This window comes from Schistocerca nitens, chromosome 10 (genome assembly GCF_023898315.1).
Source record: "Schistocerca nitens isolate TAMUIC-IGC-003100 chromosome 10, iqSchNite1.1, whole genome shotgun sequence".
NCBI classification, from domain to species: domain Eukaryota; kingdom Metazoa; phylum Arthropoda; class Insecta; order Orthoptera; family Acrididae; genus Schistocerca; species Schistocerca nitens.
In genome coordinates, this window is record NC_064623.1 from 107,873,137 (window position 1) to 107,898,237 (window position 25,101).

The 25,101-nt window shown below is 42.7% G+C and overlaps 1 protein-coding gene across 2 annotated transcripts in view; it reads right to left on the minus strand.

Annotated features, from left to right (window-relative positions):
• The window catches only part of LOC126210646 (ADP-dependent glucokinase), an 83,623-nt gene that overhangs the window by 50,145 nt on the left and 8,377 nt on the right, over positions 1–25,101 (minus strand). For both annotated transcript variants that reach the window (XM_049939971.1, XM_049939970.1), the window contains exons 2-3: positions 11,579–11,769; positions 1,116–1,212 (exon numbers count right to left, since the gene is read on the minus strand). In XM_049939971.1, coding sequence (XP_049795928.1) covers positions 1,116–1,212; positions 11,579–11,769 — 288 coding nt within the window. The remainder of the gene's footprint in view (positions 1–1,115; positions 1,213–11,578; positions 11,770–25,101) is intronic.

Below are 25,101 nucleotides of genomic sequence, written 5' to 3' on the forward strand. Positions count from 1 at the left end.
ACACTTTAAATGAATTAAAATAACAGTGTGCCACTTTACTGTCTCCATTATGTGTCACTTACAAGTGCCACTCGTGGATACAGATGGACATGGTGTGGGCCACAAAGTGATGTGCTGTGTAGCTGCTATATACCGTGCTTCGCTTGTTAACATAGACATGGCTCAAAACAGCTAGCTACCTGTCCCATCATGCCATCCCCAAACATCCACACCACACCAGTGCATACTGCCTTATCCGACACAAGTTCTCTGAATTGTTCTCTACCCTTAACACTTTCTGTGGTCACATAATCCTCTTGTTCTCTGTACTAGTCCATGTTCCCAACACATTTCCTAAATGGAGACCCCGTCCCCTCCCCCACTCCCACCCTCCAGACTTCTGACTTGGGTTGAGTTTAATGCATTTTATATTTCTAACCAGATTTTTTTTCATTAGTTGTCTCTATTTAGCTATAGCTTGTATGTCATCTACCATCAGACAAGATCCAAGAAAACACTGTGTCTGAAACACACACACACACACACACACACACACACACACACACACACACACAAATGCTTTCCACAATTAGATGGAGTTTAAAATCGTTGAGAGGTTATTCTATATTGGAAATTTTATCATTTTTATTTAAGGTTAAAGGATACAGTAATGACACATGATCTGCAGTCACTGTATAGTTACAGAAATTAAATTCTCAGCCATCAATGTAAATTCTAATTTAATGTTGCTTTGGAACTTCAAAATTAGTGTGCAGATATGAACATACAAAAAGCATAAAACTGGGAAACCATCTGCAAGAATATGACTATACCAAAGCAGAAACACCTCCAATGAATCTTTCCTGCAGAAAATGATTACATTAAAAAAATTCACAGTATATGTTACACTGTAAGAAACACACAGGAGTGTTGGAGATTTTACAGTACCATGATCCCTGTTACTCACATCCGCACAAAATATTGTGGGATTGGACAGCTATGACACTTGGAAATGTAAATATCATATTAATGTATGTAGGGTTAGTTTATAAAACATGAATAACTAATTCCATTAATTTCTGATGAAACCCACTGATTACAATATATACATAACTAGTCACCAACATTACATTTACCTGTTTGCTCTAGGTGAAGAGTACTTTCCCCACACCTCTCCTGCTTTGTACTCCAGAATCAAATGGACATCATCTCTCGATATTTCCCCTCCATAAACTGCAACAATTAGATAATCACAAAATGTTGTTACTGAAAGAAGCATTATACACATTAACACTTATTGTGCGTTTCAGTCTGTCCATAACACTGACATTTATAACTAAGGATGAGATTTATAACATATGGTTGCACTTTATGGTGGAGAAAACTCACTTCAATACACTAAGTGTGAGACAGAGAGAGAGAGAGAGAGAGAGAGAGAGAGAGAGAGAGAGAGAGAGAGAGAGAGGGGGGGTGGCAGTTGGCACACACACAACCAGGCATTGTCAGTTTGCATGATCTGGAGTCACTACTGCTAGGTCATCTAACGAGTGTGTCCTGATACATCAACAGCACATGATGGTCTGGATGGTGAACCATCCAAGTGCTAACTGCACCCAATGGGAACCAGTGTATCAACCATGGCACAGTCACTCCTACCTCAATATACACTGGGTGGGAACAACAACAACAACAACAACGAAGTGAATCAAAAGTTATAATAAAGGTGTTTATTTCTCTCAGCTTGCCATCCAGCAGTTTTATTACATTTCTCAGTTCCTTAAGATGTTCTTCAGCACATTCCTTTTTAAGTTTATTTGCATCAACAGAATGTCACGGCAGGACATGTCACTTTTGCTGTAGTGAAGCATACTGTATTTCTCAACCATGAAACCATATTCAACCAAGTTGTCACATTTAAGATGATGTTCTGCTTGCTGGGATGTTGGTGGTTCATTAAGGAGAGTGCCATTTCCAAACCTCTTTACATACTGGTGATCTTTCACCTATGCCTCTTACGCCATTCAAATATAAAATGGGGATGCCTTCTCATATGCCCCTACACCTTTTACTGCTAAATGCGCATCGGGTGCATATCATGATCTGTTATTGGCTGGTTAGGTAATTGGTGGGTACACAAAAGGCAAAGGTATGCAATGAAATGTTTTTGACAGCGTTCGGTTAGTATGTATGTACTACTGAATGTCTTCAGCATCATCCATTTGCTTTGTTAGGTTTTGATATGGAGGCAGTAAATTAAAGAAAGTTTAGAGCAAATGCATGCAGCATGTTTCAGTGCAAATGTTTCACAATGAAGTAGTGGACAAACTTGTTAGCACTACAATTTATCTGACAGTGCCATGAGCATGAGTGATTATAGGATCCGGTTGATGATAAATATCAGCATAAAGTAAAGAAATACAGGATGGCTACTGTGGGAAGGAAGGTGGTGTCAAGAAGCTCCTACTAAATTAAAGGTGGGGATGTGGGGGCAGCACATGATAATAAAGACTTTTCCTTTGTATCAGCTGAGCTATACTAGCCATAGGCAGTAGTTTAACTGCAGTTTTTGAACATAAGCAATTTATATGGAATAATATTCATATAATTAACACACTTTCAGATATTAAGTACTTTAAAATTTGTGATTTATAAAACTCTCAACAAATTCAACTTCAAGGCAAAGTTAAAAATACAGAATTACTAGATTTTATGAAATTCTTGACATGCCCTGAGACTTCCCCGATTTTTCCATGTAAAATGTAATTCCTTGAGACTTCCAGATTTTCCAGAAGGATTGTCACCCTTGAAATAAGACAGGTGATGTGAGGTAATCGTGTGTCAGTCTACATAAAAATCAACTAAAGGTTTTGACATCCCAGTGTCAAATATTTAACTTTTTTGTCTATTTTAAGTAGCCATGGAATATATAAAAAATGCAAAATTTCATGCTGTTTTGAAGCTGAAGTTGAATCTAGTATCACTTCAGCTTTAATTTGAAATGATGTAACATTTGTCAATTTTACTAAAATGTAAAAAAAAATTCGAAAAAAATATTAGTTCTACTAAAAATGTTTTTTTTCCCCTGTGTGTGTGTGTGTGTGTGTGTGTGTGTGTGTGTGTGTGTGTGTGTGTGTGTGTGTGTGTTTGCAAGCTGTGGGTGGTGAAAAACTGGGTTCTTGAGAAATAAAATTTAGGACATTATACTAGACAAGGTTTTAGTAATGAACTATGGCATCCACACTTTCCTTTACAAAGAAGCAGAGGAATAATTGAATTGAATTGTTTAACAAACATGCTACAGTACAGGTGACAAGCTATTTCAATCAAAAAATTTATCAGAAATATAAAGAGCTTAAGGACAATTTTAATAAACACTGTCTGCATTTTTGTTAGGTGAGTTTTAAGCAGTCTTTTTCTACCACAGAGGATAGAAATAAAAAAGATGCACACAGCTATCACTTGAACTATGTTATTTGATGTCACACACGCCAGAGGCCTGGAAGTGTGGTGTAGCACAGGTACCAACAGTATGGTACACTTTTGGTGCCTAAACTGCACCACGATTCCAGCCGTGCGGTGTGGGCCTCCACTCAGTTGTGATTGGCATTCCTAATGTGCGGCTGTCTGGCAGTGGACAGTTTCCACCAATATGCACTGACTGGCCTGACAGCATGTTGTGTGTTACCAATAATTTCGTACACTTGAAAGTGGGATTTTAAAATTCCAAAACTGGCCATGGTTTGAATAAATAATTAGAACATCTGTTGATCTAGGAAACTTTTGAGAACGCTGACTGGAACACATTTCTGAAAAACCTGATAGTAGAAGGTATACAATACAGGGAACAAACAGTTATTTACAACTTGCACAAAAACCAGACAGCAGTTATGAGAGTTGAAGGACATGAAAAGGAAACAGTGGTGTAGAAGGAAGTGGGACAGAGTTGCAGCCTACTCTTGAGCGTTATTTGATCTGCACACTGATAAAGCAACAAAGGAAACCAAGGAGAAATTTGGAAAGGGATTAAAGTTCAGGATGAAGAAGTAGAATCTTTGACGTTTGTCGATGCCACTGTAATTTTGTCAGAGACAGTAAAGAGCTTGGAAGAGCAGTTAAATGGAATGATGAGTGTCTTGAAAAGAGGTTATAAGATGAATACCAACAAAAGTGAAACTAGGATATTGGTGGAATGTAGTCAAGTTCATTCAAGTGATATTGATAGAATTAGATTAGGAAATTAAGCATTAGAAGTAGCAGAAGAGTTTTCCTATTTGGGCAGCAAAATGTCTGATGAGCAAAAATTCAGGGGATACAAAATGTAGATTGGCACAGCATGAAAAGCTTTTTTCAAAAAAAGAAGAATCACTTAACATTTGATGTAGATTCAAGTGTTAGGAAATCTTTTCTGAAGGTATTTATCAGACGTGTAGCCTTGTATGGAAATGAAATGTGGACGATAAGCAGTTCACACTACAATAGAATTGAAGCTTTTGAAACATGGTTCTGTAGAAGAGTGATGAAGATGCGTTGATTAGATCGAGTAAATAGCGACAAGGTACTGAATGAAACTGGGGGGTGGGGGATTTATAGCACAAGTTGACAAAAAGGAGAGATCAGTGTATGGGACACTCTGAAGCAACGAGGAATGGTCCATTTAGTACAATTTTAGAGGTAAACCAAAGGATAAGTCCAGCAAGCAGGTTCAAATGGATGTAATGGATGCAGTACCTACTCATAGATGAAGCAACTTGCAGAGAGTTGACTAGCATCGAGAACTGCAACAAACCAGTCTTCAGACAGAAGGTAACAACAACAACAACAACAACATATGAGGTATTACGTGGCCACTACATCGTGGCAGTTTCAGTTGGGGAGTGTTCTGAACTATTGTTGCGTGAGATACTGGTAGAGATTGGACCTGAACTACCACCGCCAACTGCAGAAAATAATTGCGCTAAATTCACTACCAAATGCTTTGTATACTCCAATTTGCTTTGCGTTGTGGATTGCTTTTTTTTTCTAATTCTGAAATGAGTGAAGAGACTAATATTGACACATAAAGGGATTCAAATGACACTCTCACCACAAGAAAAGGAATCAGCAATCCCTATGACCGCTATGTCAGATTTGCTTTTGCGGAAGCACATAATGCGGACATAGGATGGCAGTCCTTCAAGAGGGAGGCTAGGCTTATTCCCCTGCACCGCTCCTCTCCTCTCCTCTCCTCTCCTCTCCTCTCCTCTCCTCTCCTCTCCTCTCCTCTCCTCTCCTCTCCTCTCCTCTCCTCTCCTCTCCTCTCCTCTCCTCTCCTCTCCTCTCCTCTCCTCTCCTCTCCTCAGACAGTCCAAATTCTCATTTGTTCACGGTTGCAGCTGACTGCCATGATATACTGTACACGTAATACTTGCTATTATCAAATTATCGACAAATGGATCAAATCGTCAACAAATGGAGTGAACTTACAATAAATGTATTTGTTTGTTGATGTATAAAATGAGAAATTTTACTATCTTACGCCAAACACGAGATGTCCCAAGACGTTCAGCCAAACTGATTGACCTTAAGGTTCTTTGGTATCCCACAGACAGCAAAGGTAAAAGTAGGTACACCAAGATAGGGTCCCACTTGCTTTAGCAAGCATTACACAACTGCACTTTCCTCAGCAAGCATTACACAACTGTGTATAGGAGGTTCCTCAGAGACTGCCAATTAACGAATATTTTATTCATCAGTCAACCATCCCACTGGCACGTGGCACACTTGGCAGTATAGGCTTTTTTTTAAAAAAAACATACATTTGTATCATACTTGCGGTCCACATGGTTGGGTTCCCCACTCCCTAAGACAAGAGACGTTCCACTACCAGACGAGGGGGAGGGAGGGGGGGGTTGCTAAAGTACGCATTAAAAACTACAGGCACAATGAACTGACAGTGCCAGCCCATTCCCGGTACAGGGCTCTGAATTCACCAGACCTGTATGCAACCAACGAAGGAATGAAGGCAGAGATCCCTGAGGCACTCACCATTTGGCACAGCCCACGAGACGTGGCTTATCAAAATCCATGGACGAGCAAGCATTACCTCCACCTCCTACTTGAACAAGTAAGCTAACATACCAAATGGAAGCAACAACAACACTGATTTTAGGTGGGCAACTGCAGAACAGAACAAGTGGCTTATGTTAATGTGTTGCCCCTGTGCACATTATAGTCTGATTTTGGGAATGTGTGATAATGTCAGATCAGACAGCAAATACGTAGATGGTACCAAGTAGCCAAGAACATGCCCTTAAATGGATGACACCTCCCCGATGTAAAAAACAAACTGCTTGCATTTTGTGCACAGTCTTTCCTCCACTTTTTTTGCATCAGCTTCATATTGATGCTTGTTATCAAAATGTATTAGTACTTTTGCATTTACTTATGTTCATACAGTTATTACGAATTTGAAATAGTCGTCTTCAGAAAAGCACAAAATCCATGTTAGGTTCGGTTCCAAAGCAGAGCATAGCAGCACATAGGCATATTTAAAGGAGATTTAAAAGTAGACTAAACTATTGGATTTTGACTAATCTTCTTCTAAAGTTACTTTAAATATACCCGGCTGCAGTTCAAAGCCCCTCTATGCAGTGGGAATCAGTCTACCCTGTTTTACTGCTGTTATTTAATTAGTCAAGTCAATGAAAGAAAATTTGGGGAAAAATTATGTAGTCACAAATTTTTGTACAGTAGTAAGAGTGAGTGTCATGGGGATGGAGGTGGAAGGGGAGGGGCATTTTTTCCCCCCTTGATTAACTCAAAAATCACAGCTTCTAGCAAAAACTAGTTCCTGGTACAAAGTTAATCTACTTTATTTTACTACAAAAAAAGTTCTTTCAATTTTTTCTCTAGTAGTAACAGTTCTTGCACTGCAAGCAATGGAAAAATCGCAGATTATTAAAAATAATGATTTAATGGTACAAAATTAATTTTTGTGCACTTCCTTCCATCATAGGTCTGCAAACTGAACAGCGAGCACATGATTCCCCACTCTGTCTACCCCACTGTGTCACAAGAAGCAAGCACAAGGTGTTTCACAAAGTTATATTGACCATCCGTAGCACACCTTGCTACTGGTGACCCAGTCTATGGACATAGTGCTAACACGACATGGAATATAGATATGAGGTACTAATAATACTACTGTAAGACACACAGATGGACAGAACCTATGTAAATCTCTGCACACTGTTTTACATAACTAGACGTAAAATTCAGTCTTGTCATCTTGTACAGCAGGTACAGCATTGTTCCAGGATTGGCAACTTCCCCCACGACAAGTGTTGCTCGCTTTTCATTTTGCAGACAGACTACCTGTAGTGTCGGCAGACTTGCCAACACTACGCACACTAATTGAAAGAGGCGGCCAAGATGCACGCGCTAACTCACGAAGGATGGAGTGAGGTCTGAAACAGGATACGTTATAATTGCTATAAAGAAAAGTACGTAGCTTCTAAAATACTTAACTTTAATCCATCCTTTGTATACATCGTTCTTGATGAGCCATCTGGAGATTGTGGCGATACAAGTGAGACTCTTTTGATACATGCAATGTTACAAATGGCGCCTTGCTAGGTCGTAGCCATTAACTTAGCTGAAGGCTATTCTAACTGTCTCTCGGCAAATGAGAGAAAGGCTTCGTCAGTGTAGTCGCTAGCAACGTCGTCGTACAACTGGGGCGAGTGCTAGTAAGTCTCTCGAGACCTGCCTTGTGGTGGCGCTCGGTCTGCGATCCTGACAGTGGCGACACACGGGTCCGACATGTACTAATGGACCGCGGCCGATTTAAGCTACCACCTAGCAAGTGTGGTGTCTGGCGGTGACACCACACTACCTCCTCAGCATTTCCAGTCCAGTTCTTTTATGTGGCTAGACAAAGCAACCTCACTGTTCTCATATTTATACAACCGAGTTATCTTCAGTTCATTAAATTAGTACTTATTTGCAGGTGTTAAGTGAACTTTTATATAAAATATGTTGATATAAACAAGGGCTACAAAGTGTATAACTTGTAAGTGTAATGTTGTCAGAGACCTTTGAAGCAGTGGTGGGAAAGGGATTGTACCTCAATACTGTCTATCGTTGACAGCATATTGTAAAACCATATAACTGTGTTGTACTACGTGGTGAATTAATGAATGACCAGAAAGTCACTACACTTCTCGCAAAATTAATCACGTTACTTGTAGACTGCATAAACCTCTTCCCTTCAAGAACTGCTGTCACTTGTAGGATGGGCTGCACCGAGGTGAGCCACTCACCACTCATCCACAGAATATCTTTCACGGTAGGTGTGAATTTATCTGATGGAATGGGACTGACCAAGTTTAAGTCTAGAACAGTAATCTGCTGTAATACATTGCTTGACTTATGTTGAGATATCAGACATTCCATAACATCTAGGTGACCCACTTTTGTTGCAGAGAAGGAGACAATTCAAGCCTCTTGGCCTCTTCAGATGTTGGGAGACCTCAGGATGGTGTAAAGCATTTGATATCCCTTGTGCTGTCGAAAGTATTACAGCTAGTGGGAACAATGAAATCATCGCTGCCAAATACATACTGACATCATGTTACACTTGAGACAGGCTCTTCAATGTGATAGACAGCTGACAGCTTCAGCTGTTTAACTATTTTATGCAGTAGATCACTTAAAAACTGCAAATGAGTACTCATCTCATCATCACAAGTTGTCATGCTCACTGCTGAGAGTTGTGACCCCCATGAACCAAACATCTCCATCCCAGATGGTTACTAGCTCCTCTTAAAGCCTGCTGAAGAGACCTACTGGAGATCAGCTTTATTTGAACTATCCACCTACTTGCTGTTCTTCCTCCTACCTTCCCTTGTACAGTTATTTTCTCCATCTCTTCTCACAATATGTTCAGTAATGGACACATCTCTTGTTCTTTCAGGCCATTTCATGTGCAGCATCCTGTGCCACATCATAGTTAAACTGCATCAATATGCTTTGCCTAAGGTAAACAAGTAAGGAGTTCCTCTTCAGCACATTGTTAGCAATTTGGTCCTACTTACAACTTAGCCAAGTATTTGGCGTCCATTCTCAGTCCCCAAGTTAATGACAAATACTTTGAACAAACTGACGGAATGGCTATGAGGAGTCCATTACCCCCATAGTCACCAGTTTGTTTATGGAAGGTTTTGAGGACATGGCACTGAAGACAGCGTTCTTAAAACCAACTTGTTTCTGGAGATACATCGATGATATGTTTATGGTATGCCTACATGGGAGGGATACTCTGGATTACTTCCTAGATCATTTTAACTGTCTGCATCCCAATATTAAGTTCAAGGTGGATATTGAAAAGGACTGAAAACTCCCATTTTTATATGTCTTTGTCTACAGGAGGGATGATGGGACATGAAGACAAAGTGATTATCGTAAGCCCATGCACACAAACCGATATCGTCATGCAACAAGCTGACATCCATCGTACCAATGCAACAGGGTCCTACGTACATTGGTAAAAAGAGCTTACGCCGTCTCAGATGCAGATAGTTTGACACAAGAACTGGATCATCTAAAAGCTGTGTTCAAGCAGAATGGTTATATTGACAATTAGATCCATCATACTCTACAGGTTAGACCTTCGCAGCGACACAAAGAAGATACAAGCAAATTGGTGGCATTCTTACCTTTTGCACGGAGCATATTTTCAAAAATAGGAAGAATTTTAAAGAATTTGATGTTTAAAGTGTATTCCGTCCACCAGCTAAGGCCAGAACTCTGCCAGGCTCAGTAAAGGGCAATTTGGGTTTGAGAAAGCCCGTGGTCTGCAAGATTCCCTGCTACTGTGGGAAAGCCTATATTGGACAAACGGTTCATACCGTTCAGGATCGTTGCATGGAGCATCATCACCACACGCATTTATTTCAGCCAGAAAAATCTGCAGTGGCGGAACATTGTCTTACTGACGGACATAAAATGTTGTACAATGAGATACAAGTGGTTGCCCCTGTGTTGCTGATTTGGGACTTTGTAGTGAAAGAAGCCATTGAAATCCAGCTATCTGACAATATTATAAACGGAGATAACGCGTATCCTTTGAGTAAGAGTGTGAACCCTGTTCTGTTTGACATTAAGAAACAATTATCCTTGCTTCGGTCATCAAAAACTGTCAACAGTGTTTGATGTCTATTGTTTCCATGAGCTTTCACCACCTGTGTACTGTTGTGCCTGTCACTAGAGGGCAGTTATGTTAGCGCACACACAGAGGACCCACGGTCGACGTACAAACGAGCCGCAGCAGCATGTTTGATTTCAGTTCCGGCAAGATAGTGCAACGGCCTACTCAGCTGAAGATGGCAGCCAGGTGGACCGCCAACCTATTGTGTCCAGATGACAGTACGTTCCGACTGTTGATCCAACATGAATATACCCAGTAGTTGCTTCTTGTGATATAGTGGAGTAGAGAGAGTATGGAATCATGTGCTCCCTCCTTAGTCTGCATATCTATAATGGAGAGTATGACACGACCACATCCTGGTGACCCACTTTCCCTCACATTTCTATTCATCATCCACCACCACCCTCCACACTCCCAAAACAAAATTTATACCTTAATATGGCTTTAATGCACTTAGGCATGGAACACACATTTAATAGTTGTTCTAAACCCACTCCATTTAACAATAAACATTAATTTTATACCAGTAAAATAATATAATAATCTCTGATATTTCCATCCCCTGCAACACGGCAACTACTGTATTAGTCCAAGAGAAAAAATGAATAGGATCTTTTTTGTAGGACATTTAATGTAGCTTAATTTTGTACTGGGAAACACTTTCTATAAAAACCACACTTTTCGTACTATTCCAGAAAGATATAAAAAAGTAACTTTTAAATTAGCCCCATGTTCATGTCCCAATGGTAGGAATTTTTAATATGTTGTTCGGGACACTCCATCCTACCACTGTACAAAAATTTGTGGCTAATCAGTTTTTCTCCTCTATGCAACCTTTTTTGGTCTTCCTTGACTGGATTACGTTACAGATTTTTGATTGTTAGGATGGAAAGGGATAGTTGTATTTTGTGAACAAGCTTAAGACAAAGTTCTACATACATGCTGGCTGAAGATTGCTATGGACTGTCCAAGAATTATGTTAATTAATTCCCTGGGTGTTCATGACTATATGCCTAAGCTAGAGTGTTATTTTTCTTGCCTATTTACACTTTTTACCCTCTTGACTGTTAGGAGCTTAGGGCTGTTGTCCCATTAGAAAATAATGTTTAGTATTACTGTGATTGACAGAAACTCATCTTATTAACATATCACTGGCTGCTCGAAATCACCAACTACTGTGCTTCCTTAATTCTCACATTTGTTCACAACATGACATCTATGTGCTCTTAAAGGTAAGTTGGTGGATGACCTCTTGAAAACTTTCATGAAATGGGTTTATCAGGTACAAACAATACACAAGAGAAAATGAAACCATAATGCTAAGCTAGGACAGAGACTGTGTGTGTGTGTGTGTGTGTGTGTGTGTGTGTGTGTGTGCGCGCGCAGATCCAAATGGGCTACCTGTAATCTTACCTTTTACATCTTCAGGCAGACTACGCATGAGAGATACAGACATGCGTGCTGCCAGGACAACTTCACAACCTTCATAGTAGAATCTAGAGGCCATGACAGGCGCATTGCCTCCCAGGGCATAGCGTGTGCTCCCCAGAGCTGAGGCTGCCTGCACTAACTCCTCAAACAGTGACGCATTTGAAACAAATCGCCTGTTACATGAAAGAGAAAAAATAGCCCTTTCAGTTTTCAACCAACAACACATTTTATGTGAGAGATTTCCATATACAGCAGTATTTGAACAAGCACGCACACATGCACACACACACACACACACACACACACACACACACACACACACAATCATGCCATGCCAATGTTAACAAGAAAGAAATATTAATTAATTATTAGACAGTGTGAACGAGGTACAGAAATAAGGGTATTTCATATGTGCAATAGCATTATTCTTGTGAAGCAAAGTGTTTCTACTGATTTCAAATAGAGCACCCATAAATGATCTTGAATTAAATGGAATAATGTTATTACCAACTACAGGTCATGAAGTCAGTAGGTTCCAAATCTAAAAAATTAAATGTCAGCACACTTCCACGAAGTGTGCTGAAATAATGTACACAGATTATACAAGCTACCTTAATGTACATAATAAATGAGTCCATCACATGAGGTAACATTCCTGAGTATTTAAAAGTAACAAAGAGTTGTGCCTCTGTTAAAGAAAACTAATGCAGAAAACAGAGTTCTCAGAAATAATACTGTAGAAACAATTCCAAAAGACAGATAAATGAATTACTTCAACAAATAAAACCTTCTAAATGAATCACAGTTTGGTTTCTGAAGTCGTACAAGAACAGAATCAGCCATAGCAGAATACAGCAAAAGTGGTATTAGATACACTTCACAAGGATGAGAGTTCCACACATTTTTAGTAGTAGTTCTTCTAGCATGTTAGTATCATCCAATTCCTGATAAACATAAACTTATGAGGGGGGAAAAATTATTTTTGCTGACCATAATATTATAATGATTGAGAAAACAAGAGAACTTCTTGCAGAGAAAGCAAATGAAACCTCCAGGGAAGATGATAAAAGCTGCTGAGTAGTATAGGACAAGGAAAATGCTGGAAGCAATTCACCACGAGGGTATTAGGCAATCAACATGGGCATATCGTATGAGTCCAGTTACTAGCCTGCGTGCAAGGCTCCACTGTCTATTCGACGTCTCCTCCTCATGGTACACCAAGTGTACTGCACTTTGTCCATTCCTAAATCGTTAGCATCCATCTCCGGTTCACAGCTGCCACTGGAAAATCTGTTCCATCACCATCCACGGGCAAGAAGGCCATTTGGAATCTGTGTGAGAGAGCCTTGAGTTACTACAGTTGAGGGCCATTAAGATCCAAAGCCAGGGGTGGAGTAGGGGATCTCCTTTGCTACTAAAGATTCCGGCATTATTTTTCAAATTGATTGCTTACAAGAAGGATTGTACTCCAGACTATATTTTCAAAATTAAATTTAATGAGATTTTACATTGTCACCTGGATTTTTGTTACTCTTATACAGATGGGTCTAAGCAGGAGGATTTTATTAGCTGTTCTGTCATGTTTGCCAACTCATAAACAGGTAACAGCTTGTAAATCAGCCATTTAGCCTTTTTGGACAACCATCTCGGAGGCTTCCTTTCAGACTCTGCTCTGTTTAGCAGATGGATCACATAGGACAGTGGTCGTGACCATGATGATCCTTGTCCACTTTTCCTTGAGCAGTGTCTGCAAGGGCAGGCGAGCAGAACGAGAGGTCCATGAAACCATAGCAGTGCTAAAATGCATAGCTTGACCCATGTTCATCAAAATGATGTCTGCAGTTCATGTCAGATCCTCAAGTAACCAACCCCCAGGGCAAGTGGTGTTAGGTCCTTATAGAAAACTGTGTGCATTAGAGTCCCTTAAAAGGAGGAAGGGATGGGGTAGTTCATCAAGAAAATGTGTGAGAATCTCACTGTCAACAGGTTTAGGGGAAGGTGGATACGCAGAGCACACCTCGACAGTAACATCGGCCACTATCCAAACAGGGATCACTTGTAGTACAGGTAAGGAATGGATGTGTCCTTGATGAACACTGCTACCCCCTTTGTCCTTTCACCACCAGTAATGTTGTCTCAAAGTAGAGGTGCATTGGTCTGTTTAAAATGAGTCTTTTGGAGACAGGGGCAAAAAGGTGTGTCCTGTATGAGGAGTCTCAATTCCTCCATGTAAGTCCTGTATCCATTAATATTCCATTGGAGTATGGGGGCACTGGGGAGATGAGGCACGCTGAGACAGAGGGCAGTGGAGGACCTGCCTGCATCCAGTGACTTCCTGTCTTTCAGATGTGAAAATTTGGAACCTTCCTTGCTAGCTGCTTTTCTGGCCTTCCTTTTCTCCCTCAATTTTTTTCTTGAAATTCAGATCACTTCTGCATTTTGTATCAAAATATATACAATAACCAAGAAATAATGTCCTGCAAATACCAGACACAAATCCAATCACTGCCTTTGAAACCACTTCCTTTCTTAAACGCAAATTATATTCCTTCCTCTCACTGCACCACCACACATCCCCGACGCAAACTTCTCAGGCTGTCCACTGCACCAGCAACAGTTGTTAATCTGCGAAGCAGATTCAATACAGGTCCTACTCACCTCTGCATCAGCAAAACTAGCACACTGTACATTACACTATATGAGCAGGTCTCCAATAAGAATCCTAACTGGAACAATTACATATACTTGCCACAAAGAAATCAAACAGGGTGAACATAACTCAGTAATGCAGCAAACAATGGCTACCTTATACAGTAGGATCAGCTAGCTTACATCTGTGACGGCTAAAATAAAATTACTACTGGCTGAAGCTTTCAGACTATCAGCCTCATTATGAAATTCCTTTCATCATTACATCCTCACTGTTATTCCACCATAGACTTTTCATCCTTTACATCACCAGAAATTTTAATTTTATCATGTGAGAATATCTGCCCATCAGTTATGCATAATAAAAATAACTCCAATAATTGCTGCACAAACAGCTCAGAGCATGACCATTTAACTAGACTTAGACTGAATATAAATGAGAAGACAACAGTTCAAATCCCCGATCCAGCTATCCCAGGTTTAGGTTTCGCTGTTTTCCCTAAATCACTTAAGGAAAATGCCAGGATGATTCCTTTGAAAAAGGGCATGACCGATTTTATTCTCCATCCTTCCCTAATCTGAGGTTATGCTCCATCTCTAAAGACCTAGCTGCTGACAGGACGTAAAAACACTAAACTTCCTTCTTTCCCTTCTCCTCCTGTCTAAACTGAACATAAAAACAACAGCATTTGCAGCTACGGAGTAAAACTGTACAATAAATTGCCCACGGAGATGAAAGACATACCAAAACAAACTTATTTAAAGGGCAATGAAAAAATATTCTGTATCTTAAGCAATACAGTGAAGGATTCTTTAAACAACATATATCATCAAGGTTTTTAAAAAAAAAAAAAAAAAAAAAAAAAACGTGTGGCTAGGGCCTCCAGGCGGGTAGACCATTCGCCTGATGCAAGTCTTTTGATGAGGATGAGATGATGATGATTAGGACATCACAACACCCAATCCCTGAGCGGATAAAATCTCCGAACCAGCCGGGAATCAAACCCGGGCCCCTTGGCATGACATTCCGTTGCGCTAACCACTCAGCTACTGGGGCGGGTTTGGTAAAAGAAAAGTAATAGATAAATAACAATAATTATCATTAAACATCTTTACAATTTCACAACACACTTCTTAACTATGTTTTTTTTTATTTTATTTTCTGGAAACCTTACTCCAAAGCTGTGCAATGTATAGTAGAACTATCACCCGATCCATTTTCTGAGTTCAACATCCTATTCATTACGAAGAGATGCTAACTCAATTTTGCATGCAAGCAAATGTGAAGTTGCACAACACAAAATGAAAGCAAATGGCAGTCACTATGGCCCGATGTCACCTAACGTGTTTAGTGTTACACTGTAAAATAATGCACCTGTAGCATATGTGGTGATCAGTATGGATAAACAAATGAGCTGTGTAACACCAACGTTTTACATTATTTAATAACAGTTTTTTAACAATATTCTACACTTGGGGTAAGCCAAACGAGGTTGCACTGTTTTAAGCCGACAGGTCTTTTATTCCGAATAATGGAGGCTCCTACCTCCACCTAAGCACGCCGAGTTCCATTTTCCAAGGTTTTCACAAATCTCTTCAGGCAAGTGTCATGATGGTTCCTACTATAAGGTCACAGTAGACAACCTGTCCAAAGTTTGACATACTAGACCTGCAAGTATGTAAATGCCAGTATATATTAGGTTTCACGCTTGATCTTATACTGTAATACCATAACATGTCCGGCACGTTCGTAAAAGTGATCCATGGGTGAATGGAACCACCACCACCACCACCACCACCGCCTGCCTAGTTAGTCGTGCGGTCTAACGCACTGCTTTCCGGGTGGGAAGCCATGCCGGTCCCCGGCACAAATACACCCAGCGGATTAGTGTCGAGGTCTGGTGTGCTAGCCAGTCTGGGGATGGTTTTCAAGGCTGTTTTCCACCTGCCTCAGCAAATGCAGGCTGGTTCCATTATTCTGCCTCAGTTACACTATGTCGGCAATTGCTGCACAAACACTTTCTCCAAGTACGCGTACACCATAATTACTCTACCATGCAAACATTGGGGTTACACTAGTCTGGTGTGATACGCTCCCACACACATATATCTATATATCACGGATATATAGTTAAATTTTGAACATTTGTAAAGTGAAACTTCCTGGTTGATTAAAACTGTGTACCGATCTAGCTCAATCTCGGGACCTTTGCCATTTGTGGGCAAGTGCTCTGCCAACTGAGCTCCCCAAGCATGATTCACAACCCATCACCAGATCTTTACTTCAGCCAGTAATTCGTCTCCTACCACCCACACTACACAAAAGCGAAGGTGCTGGGTGCAAGTCTCAGTCCGGCTCGCAGTTTTAATCTGCCAGGATGTTTCATATCAGTGCACAATTTCCTACAGAGTGAAAATCTCATTCTAGAAACACCCCCCAGGCTGTGGCTACATCAAGTCTCCACAATATTCTTTCTTCCAGAAGTGTTAGTCTTGCAAGTTATGCAAGAGAACTTCTATGAAGTTTGGAAGGTAGGAGATAAGGTACTGGCAGAAATAAAGTGGTGAGGACAGGTTGTGAGTCATGTTTGGATAGCTCAGTCAGCAGAAAACTTGTCCGCGAAGGCAAAGTTCCCAAGTTCGAGTCTCAGTCCGGCACACAGTTTTAATCTGCCAGGAATTTTCATATCAGCACACACTTCACTGCAGAGCGAAAATTTCATTTTGCATTTGTAAGGTGTTTTTATTTTATATTTTTTTACACAAAGAAAAAGAGACATACAGATGTGAGTTTGTAATCCCATACCTATCACCTTTTACACAATAGCTGCAGTAACAGAAATTATTCTATGGAATAGGAGCTGTCAAACAGAGAAACTTTCTCTTGTTCGTTCTTTAATTATAAAATACTTTGGAACTCAAAAAATAAGTTTCCTAATCTTAACATGATGGAAATTTTCATTGATGGAAACAGACAATATTTAAAACAGTACTAGTACATATTAACCAATATAACTTTCGAGAAAGATTATTGTTGTCACGTGTTAAACTGGCATTTCTTTTGTACATCCACGAAGAAAGGAGCTTTTCATGTTATGAAAGCCAGACAAGCTCTCATTACTGACAGCACATCTTATCTACAATGAGCAAAATCCATAACTCATAAAAGTAAATATAATAGCAGTCCCACCAGCAGAAGTGTAAAGCCATGATAAGTTAAAGCAATGTTGGAGCAATACTAGATACCTTCCAAACACTCACCAACCCAAAGCGTGTACCCACATTATTGGGAAATGTACAGCTAAAATAGGTTTTTTGTCTGGGGAAGTTGGCACGCTCTTCCATTTAAACATACTGCAGACCAGAATGTTCCAGAAGAAATGCTCATAAATTCTTTCATAACCAGCTGCAATGACAAAAACTATTCACTGTCTTTTCGTCAGTAGGTTATTGTTAAACTTTAACCTGAATGATGATATCTACATAAATTCGGTGGAGAAGTTGTCAGTGAAGACAACGGAAAAAAAAGCATTTCTCTTAAATTTGTTACGAGAGAAAAGTTCTTTACATAGGCCTATTATAGATTCCAGGGAAAGGTTAACTTTTACTGAAATGAAATTAAACTTTGTAAACTAAATTTGTTGTCCATTATTTAAACGATCTTCACTTATGTATAAATGTATTACTGCTCACTGATTTTAACACTGATGGGTATACACCTAAGTACTGACAAAATCATTTGTGCACTGTTATACAGTTATGAAACGTAATAGTTTTCAGCAGTGTTTCGTGCTGTTTGTGGCGAAATAATGATTTAATAAACTTTCGGAAATGTTCACTCGCTGCGTTTTTTATAGTGTTCTGTGCGTTGAAGTTGTTTAGTAAACTTCGTGCTTTAGTTTTCAGCTGACGTTTCTTATTGTTTGTAGTGAAATATTTCAGTAAAATTTTCATTCAGTGTTTTAACTTCACTGAGTGTTACAGTGGCCAGTTGAATGTTTGGTTTTAGCTAATAATTTTGTGAAGTTTAGTTGGTATTGGTATTAGCTGTGGTGTAGTAGTATTAATACAAGTAGTTGCTTTCTTAGTAGACAGAAAATTTCGAGACCGCTAATGTTAGTTCTATAAATAGTTCTACTGGTGTAACTTAGGTAACGTAGACACATAGTCCCCCCCCCCCTCTCCCCCAGTAACTGTAAAATTTTACCACGAGGAGAAATGTGGGCTCTGTCATAGGTTTGTGAGTAGTTGGTTACAGATGAGATTTGTTCAAAGTATTTTCATTTTTTTTTTTTTTTTTTTTGGGGGGGGGGGGGGGGGATGCAGTGGGGAAGCCAGTGGGCATTCTAGTGACATCCTCTCCTGGGAGTGCAGAATCTGTAGTAGAAATAAGTTGATAGAGGAGCATGAACATAAGATCTGTACCCTTCAGGTGCAGCTACAACGTGCAAAGGAGGAACTAGATAGGTTGAGGAGGGTCAAGGGATGGTGCGGAATGGGAACTGCAGTTGGCAAGAAGGCAGCTACAATTAGTAGTACTCAGACAGTTATACTTTGCATATATGCAATAGATCTGACCAACTGTCAGGGTTGAGTGGAGAGAAATCTCTTGTAGCTGTATATGTGGGGAACATGCAGCAGTCCTCAGCAGTTAGGAGGCCCAGGTCAGTTGCAAAGTCTAACAGAAAGGAGGAGGTTCTGCTGCTTGGTAGTTCACACGGTAGATGTGTGGGCCAGCAGTTGCAGGAAGTGTTGGGGAGTGAGTACCAGGTCACCAGCATTGTGAAGCCTAGTGCAGGGTTGGCTCAGGTGACTGACAGCTTAGGGGAGTTATTTTGCAATTTTCCGAAGGAGGATTAGGTAGTTGGTTGGTTGGTTTGAAGTTTAAAGGGACCAAACTATGTGGTCATCAGTCCCTTGTTCCATTGAATAAGTCCATGGGATAAAATGGAAAACATACAAGAGACACCACAGGAGTTCGAGAGGGACAAATAGAAAAAAAAACACAAAGCTGAACACACCAGGGACAACAGAAGACAAGAAAAGCACAGACATACAAGAAACAGGCAGAAGAGCTTAAAACAGTAGAGCAGATGACCTGGGCTGCCTGATCACAAGGATAAAAAAGGATGAGCCAGCCACTCTGCAACACCTAAAAGGACTAGGATAGAAAGCACAGGGAGACAAAAGACAGGAAATAAAACTTAAACCGAAGAATAGAAACCAGCGTCACATAGAAAATGTACAACCAAGTTAGCTGTGGAGGCATCGTCTCCTAAAATAGAAGGAAGGGAGTCAGGGAGATTAAAATTCCGTCTTAGAGTGGTGAGATGTGGACAGTCCACGAAAAGGTGGACCACTGTCAAACGTGAACCGCAGTAACAACATGGTGGGGCCTCACGCCAAAGAAGATAGCCACGCGTCAGCCAAGTGTGGCCGATGCAAAGTTGGCAGAGGACCAAAGAGTCCCTGCAAGAAGCCCACAGAGAAGACTTCCAATCATTTGTGCTCTGCTTGATGGCGGGGAGTTTATTGGGCGTAACTAAGCTGCACCTTTCAGCATCGCAAATCAAGAGAACTTTGGGGCATAACACCGATCGGAGGTCAGGTTTGGGTATTCCAATCTCCAGAAGCAGCTTACGAGTGGCCTCTTTGGCCAGTCTGTCAACGAGTTCATTTCCCAGGATTCTGACATGCCCCAGGGTCCATACAAAGACTACTGATCGACCAGATCGTTCGAAGGCATAAACCGACTCCTGGATAGAAGCTACCACAGGATGGCGTGGGTAGCACTGATCAATGGCCTGTAAACCACTCAGCGAATCACTGCATACCATGTAGGACACACAGGGGCAGGAAAGAATATGCTCAAGGGCACGACAGATGGCCACCAGCTCGGCAGTGAAGACACTGCAGCTATCCGGCAAGGAGCACTGTTCGATATGGGCCGAGTGAAAATAGGCAAAGCCTACGCGACCATCAACCAGCGAGCCGTCAGTATGGATGACTTCGGAACCCTGGGATTAATCAAGCATCAATAAGAACCGACTGTGGGGTGCCTCAGAAGGAACAGAGTCCTTATGAAAACACGATAGGTCCAGCCGTAGTTTCGGCCGAGGCATACACCACGGAGGCATATGTGTATGGACCCCCACAAGAGGCTGGAAAGGAAAGGACTCGAGTTCCAAAAGCAGGGAACGGAGACGTACAGCGATCGTTATCCCTGACTGAGGCCGCAGTTACGAGAGATGAACCACAGTGCTCGGGAACAAAAGACGGTAATTTGGATGCTGAGGAGAGCTATGGACATGCGCTGCTTAGTGGGCGAGCAGTTGGCGGCGCCTGATGTGTAATGGAGGGACGCCAGCCTCCACTACGAGACTGGCCACAGGACTCGTTCGAATAGCGCCCGTCGCTAGACGAACCCGGCAGTGGTGCACAGGATCAAGCAGCTTCAATGCTGAGGGCACTGACGATCCATACACTACACTCCCATAGTCGAGTTGTGACTGAACTAGGGCTTTGTAGAGCCGCAGCAATGCAGAGTGATCTGCCCCCCCCCCCCCCCAAATGGTGTTGCTCAGGCAGCGGAGGGCGTTAAGATGCCATCAGCACTTTTCCTTAAGCTGACGAACGTGGGGGAGCCATGTTAGTCGGGTGTCAAAAACCAGTCCTAAAAAGTGATACGTTTCGGCTACCCATAGTAGATGGCCATCATGAAAAAGGGCAGGGTCAGGGTGGATTGTCCGTCGCCGACAGAAGTGTAAAACGCAGGTCTTGTCGGCAGAGAAGTGAAACCCATGGTCGAGAGCCCATTACTACGCTTTCTGAATGGTTCCCTGTAGTCAGCGTTAAGCGACACCAATACTTGAGGAACTGAAATAAAGGTAGAAATCGTCAGTGTATAAGGAGGGCGACAATGACGGCCCTACAGCTGCTGCTAAGCCATTTATAGCCACTAAAAACAGTGGAATGCTCAATACAGAGCCCTGCAGGACCCCATTCTCTCGGATATGGGAGGAGCTAAAGGAGCCTCCCACTTGAACACGAAAGATACGTAGGGAGAGAAAGTTCCGAATAAAAATCTGGAGAGCCACGGAGGCCCCACTCATGCAGCGTGGCAAGGATGTGGTGTTGCCAGGTCATGTCGTAGGCCCTCCGTAAATCAAAAAAGACGGCTACCAGATGTTGGCACCTGGAAAATGCCGTTCGGACGGCAGACTCAAGGCACACCTAATTATCTGTCGTTGAGCGGCCTCGGCGGAAACCACTCTGGGATGGAGCCAGAAGGCCCCGAGACTCCAGGAGCCAACACAACCTCAGGACAACAGGTAAGGGCACTGAGGAATTCCCACTCAGTAAAAGGAGCATTGTATGGCTCAGGGTGGCACAAGTGCTGTTGTTCTGTTCGCTCTTACAATGAACAAAAAGCCAGGTGACAATTTGTAGATGCAAAACGCCTAGCAAAATGCTCGGTGATTTCACCGGAGTCAGTGCACACTGCCCCATTTACTGAAATCCCAGGCACCCCCAACAGTGTCGGGTAACCATAAAAGGGGCAAATCTGACTCCACACCTGAGAGGCAGGTGTACAAGAACCAATGGAGTAAACGTATCTCTTCCAGCACTCTTGCTTCTGTCTTTGTATTAGGTAGCGGGCACGGGCATGGAACTGCTTTTTTTTTTTTTAAAAAAAAAGGAAAAAAAAAAAGAAATGAGATTCTCCAACGATGGATGCCGCTTATTTTGTTGTTGGAGGGCCCGTCTACACTCTCTGATGGCCTTAGCGATGTCTGGCAACCACCAAGGCACAGTTTTACGCCGAGTGCACCCCGAAGAAAGAGGAACCGCGCATTCTGCAGTTGATATGATCTATGCAGTGACCTGCTCGACCACTACATTAATAGCGCCATGTGCTGGAGTGTCAACAGTGACAGCAGATGTGAAAGACAGCCAAACAGCCCTATTAAGGGCCCATCGCGACAGACATCCAGAAGTGTGACGCTGGGGCAGTGACAGGAAGATCGGAAAGTGGTCACTACCACACAAGTCATCATGAACCCTCCAGTGGACGGATGGTGAAAGTCCTGGGCTGCAAAATGAGAGGTCAATGGCCGAATAAGTGCCATGAACCACACTGAAGTGTGTGGGGTCTCCTGTATTTAAAAGGCAGAGGTCGAGCTGAGAGAGAAGATTCTCGACAACTCAACCCTACAGTAATTGCAGTGCCACCCCACAAGGGGTTATGGGCGCTGAAGTCCCCCAACAGTAGGAATGGTGGGGGGAGTTGGGAAATCAGAGCAGCCAATTCATTAAGAGGTACTTCACCATCCAGAGGAAGGTAGACATTACAGACGGTAATATCCAAGGTTGTCCTTATCCTCACAGCAACAGCCTCTAAAGCTGTATGAAGAGACACTGATTCAGAGTAAACAGAGGTAAGGACATAAAGACATACGCCACCTGATGCCCTGTTACAGTCAGTCTGATTTTTATAAAAACCCCTAACAGCCACAAAGGGCAGGGATCTGCATTGCTGGGAACCAGGTTTCTTGGAGGGCAATACAGAGAGCAGGTGTTGAGCTCAAAATCTGTAGTAGTTCAGCCAAGTGGTGGAAAAAACCGCCGCATTTTCACTGGACGATAACGCTTTCTTTGTTCTTTGAAGGCATGGAGGGACGGGGAATGCAGGTTACTCCCTAGAGTCAGATGCTGCCACTGGTGGGGGGCTAACTGCTAGGTACATTTCATCTGAGGAATCGGCGAGAGCTAAGTCTTCAGGGACACCAGAAGCTCCACCTTGTCCTCGTAGGCGGAACTCGTGGATGGTGATGGTGATGGTGGTGGTGGTGGTGGTGGTGGTGGTGGTGGTGGTGTGGGGACCACTTCAACCTCTATCAGTAGAATGGGTTGTTTCTTCTTCTTTGTCTTCGGTTTGTCCTCCCGCCGCTCTTTCAGAGCTTGCTGGGAGGGCTTTCTGGAAGCAGCATCAGGTAAGAACGAAGAGTGGGAAGCCCGTCGACCTGCAGCTTGTGGCTCCTTGAGCCACTGGCTAACTTCCCTTTCACACAGTGTGGGGCCTTGGAGGGTAGAGCCCCAAGGGACCCCGTACTTGGGAGAGGGGCCGAAGAAGGGGGGCACTCCTTCGGCTCAGATGTGGGGTCCGGCGGCCCCAATGGTTGGGAGGGCATTGCACCCGAAGATGGAGGTGCGGGGGCAACAGTGAGCTTGAGGGGGCAGGTGTGGTCTTGTGACCTAAAGGGCCACCCACAAGTGGCGTCACTGAGGAACGGGAAACATGCGGTCACAACAGCATATGAAGAATCCATACAGACTGGGTTTAACCACTCAAACTTTTTCTTAGCCTCTGTGTAGGTCATTCAATCCAGGGTCTTGGATTCCATTATTTTTTGTTCCTTCTGGAAAACTGGGCACTCCGGGGAGCAAGGGGTGTGGCGTCCCCCACAGATGACACAAATGGGAGGGGGAGCGCATGGAGTGTCAGGATGAGAAGGACGTCCACAATCGCGGCATATAATGCTGGAATTACAGTTGGAAGACATATGTCCAAACTTCCAGCTCTTGAAACACAGCATAGGGGTAGGGATGTGTGGTTGGACATCGCACCAGTGCACCATCACCTTGACCTTTTTGGGTAAGGTGTCCCACTCGAAAGCCAAGATGAAGGCACCAGTGGGAACCCTATTGTCTTTCGGGCCCCTGTATATGCGCCGGACGAAGTGAACACCTCGTCGCTCGAGGTTGGCGCGCAACTCGTCATTGGACTGCAGAAGGAGGTCTTTGTGAAAGATAAGACCCTGGACCACGTTGAGACTCTTATGGGGCGTTATGGAGACAGGAATATCATCCAGGTGGTCGCAGGTGAGGAGTGTCCTCAACTGAGCAGATGATGCTGTCTGAATTAGGACAGACCCAGAACGCATCTCAGACAAACCGTCCACCTCTCCATACTTGTCTTCTAAATGTCCGACAAAGAACTGAGGCTTCATGGGGGTGAAAGATTCCCCATCAGAACATGTACAAACTAAGAATCGGGGCAAATATGGCTCATGCCGTTCTTTAGCCTGACGTTCCTCCCACGATGTGGCCAGGGAGGGGAATGAGTTCAGATCATATTTCCTGGCATTGAACTGATGCTTTCCTCGCTTTGAGACTGCTGGTTGAGGACCGGCGACACATACACATGACAGACTCCACTTCATTGCGGGTCATCCGCCCTGATGCAACCCACTCCAACCAAGGGCCCTCTCTCCACGGGTGCCACCCAGCCAAAGCAAGCGCCACCTGGCAGAATGGCCATTGCCGGGAGTCCCAATGTCCCAGGGAGACAGTTATCTAGTCCTTGGCATACGTGGGGAGTTAACACAGGCATCAGTAGAGCGATCGCTGTGTTGTCAGGGGTCTACACGAAGACCCCACCACAACGGACTGGCTACCGTGCTGGATATTAGGTAACAAGTAGTCCATTGTCATCGTCAGTGCAGAAACCGACACTGCACAATGCATGGTGGAAATAGCACCCAGAAAAGTATCCGTGCCCAAGAGATGGAGAGCGGGTGGGACTGCAATGCGATGACGAATAAGTTGGCTAAAGGTCTCAACGCATGACGGACACAATGCACCAAGTAAGGCGCCCTTCCCCAATCGACTCGCTCTTCAGAATAATTTTGAAATATGAAGGTCAAAGCCGAGAGGGCACCATCACATAAGGGCCAAAACGTTTGAGACTCATTTTAGTTGCCTCTTACAACAGGCAGGAATACCATGGGCCTACTCTTACCCCTGAACCCGCAGGGAGCGGATCAGATAGTGATAGTGGGTGGAGCACGGAACAG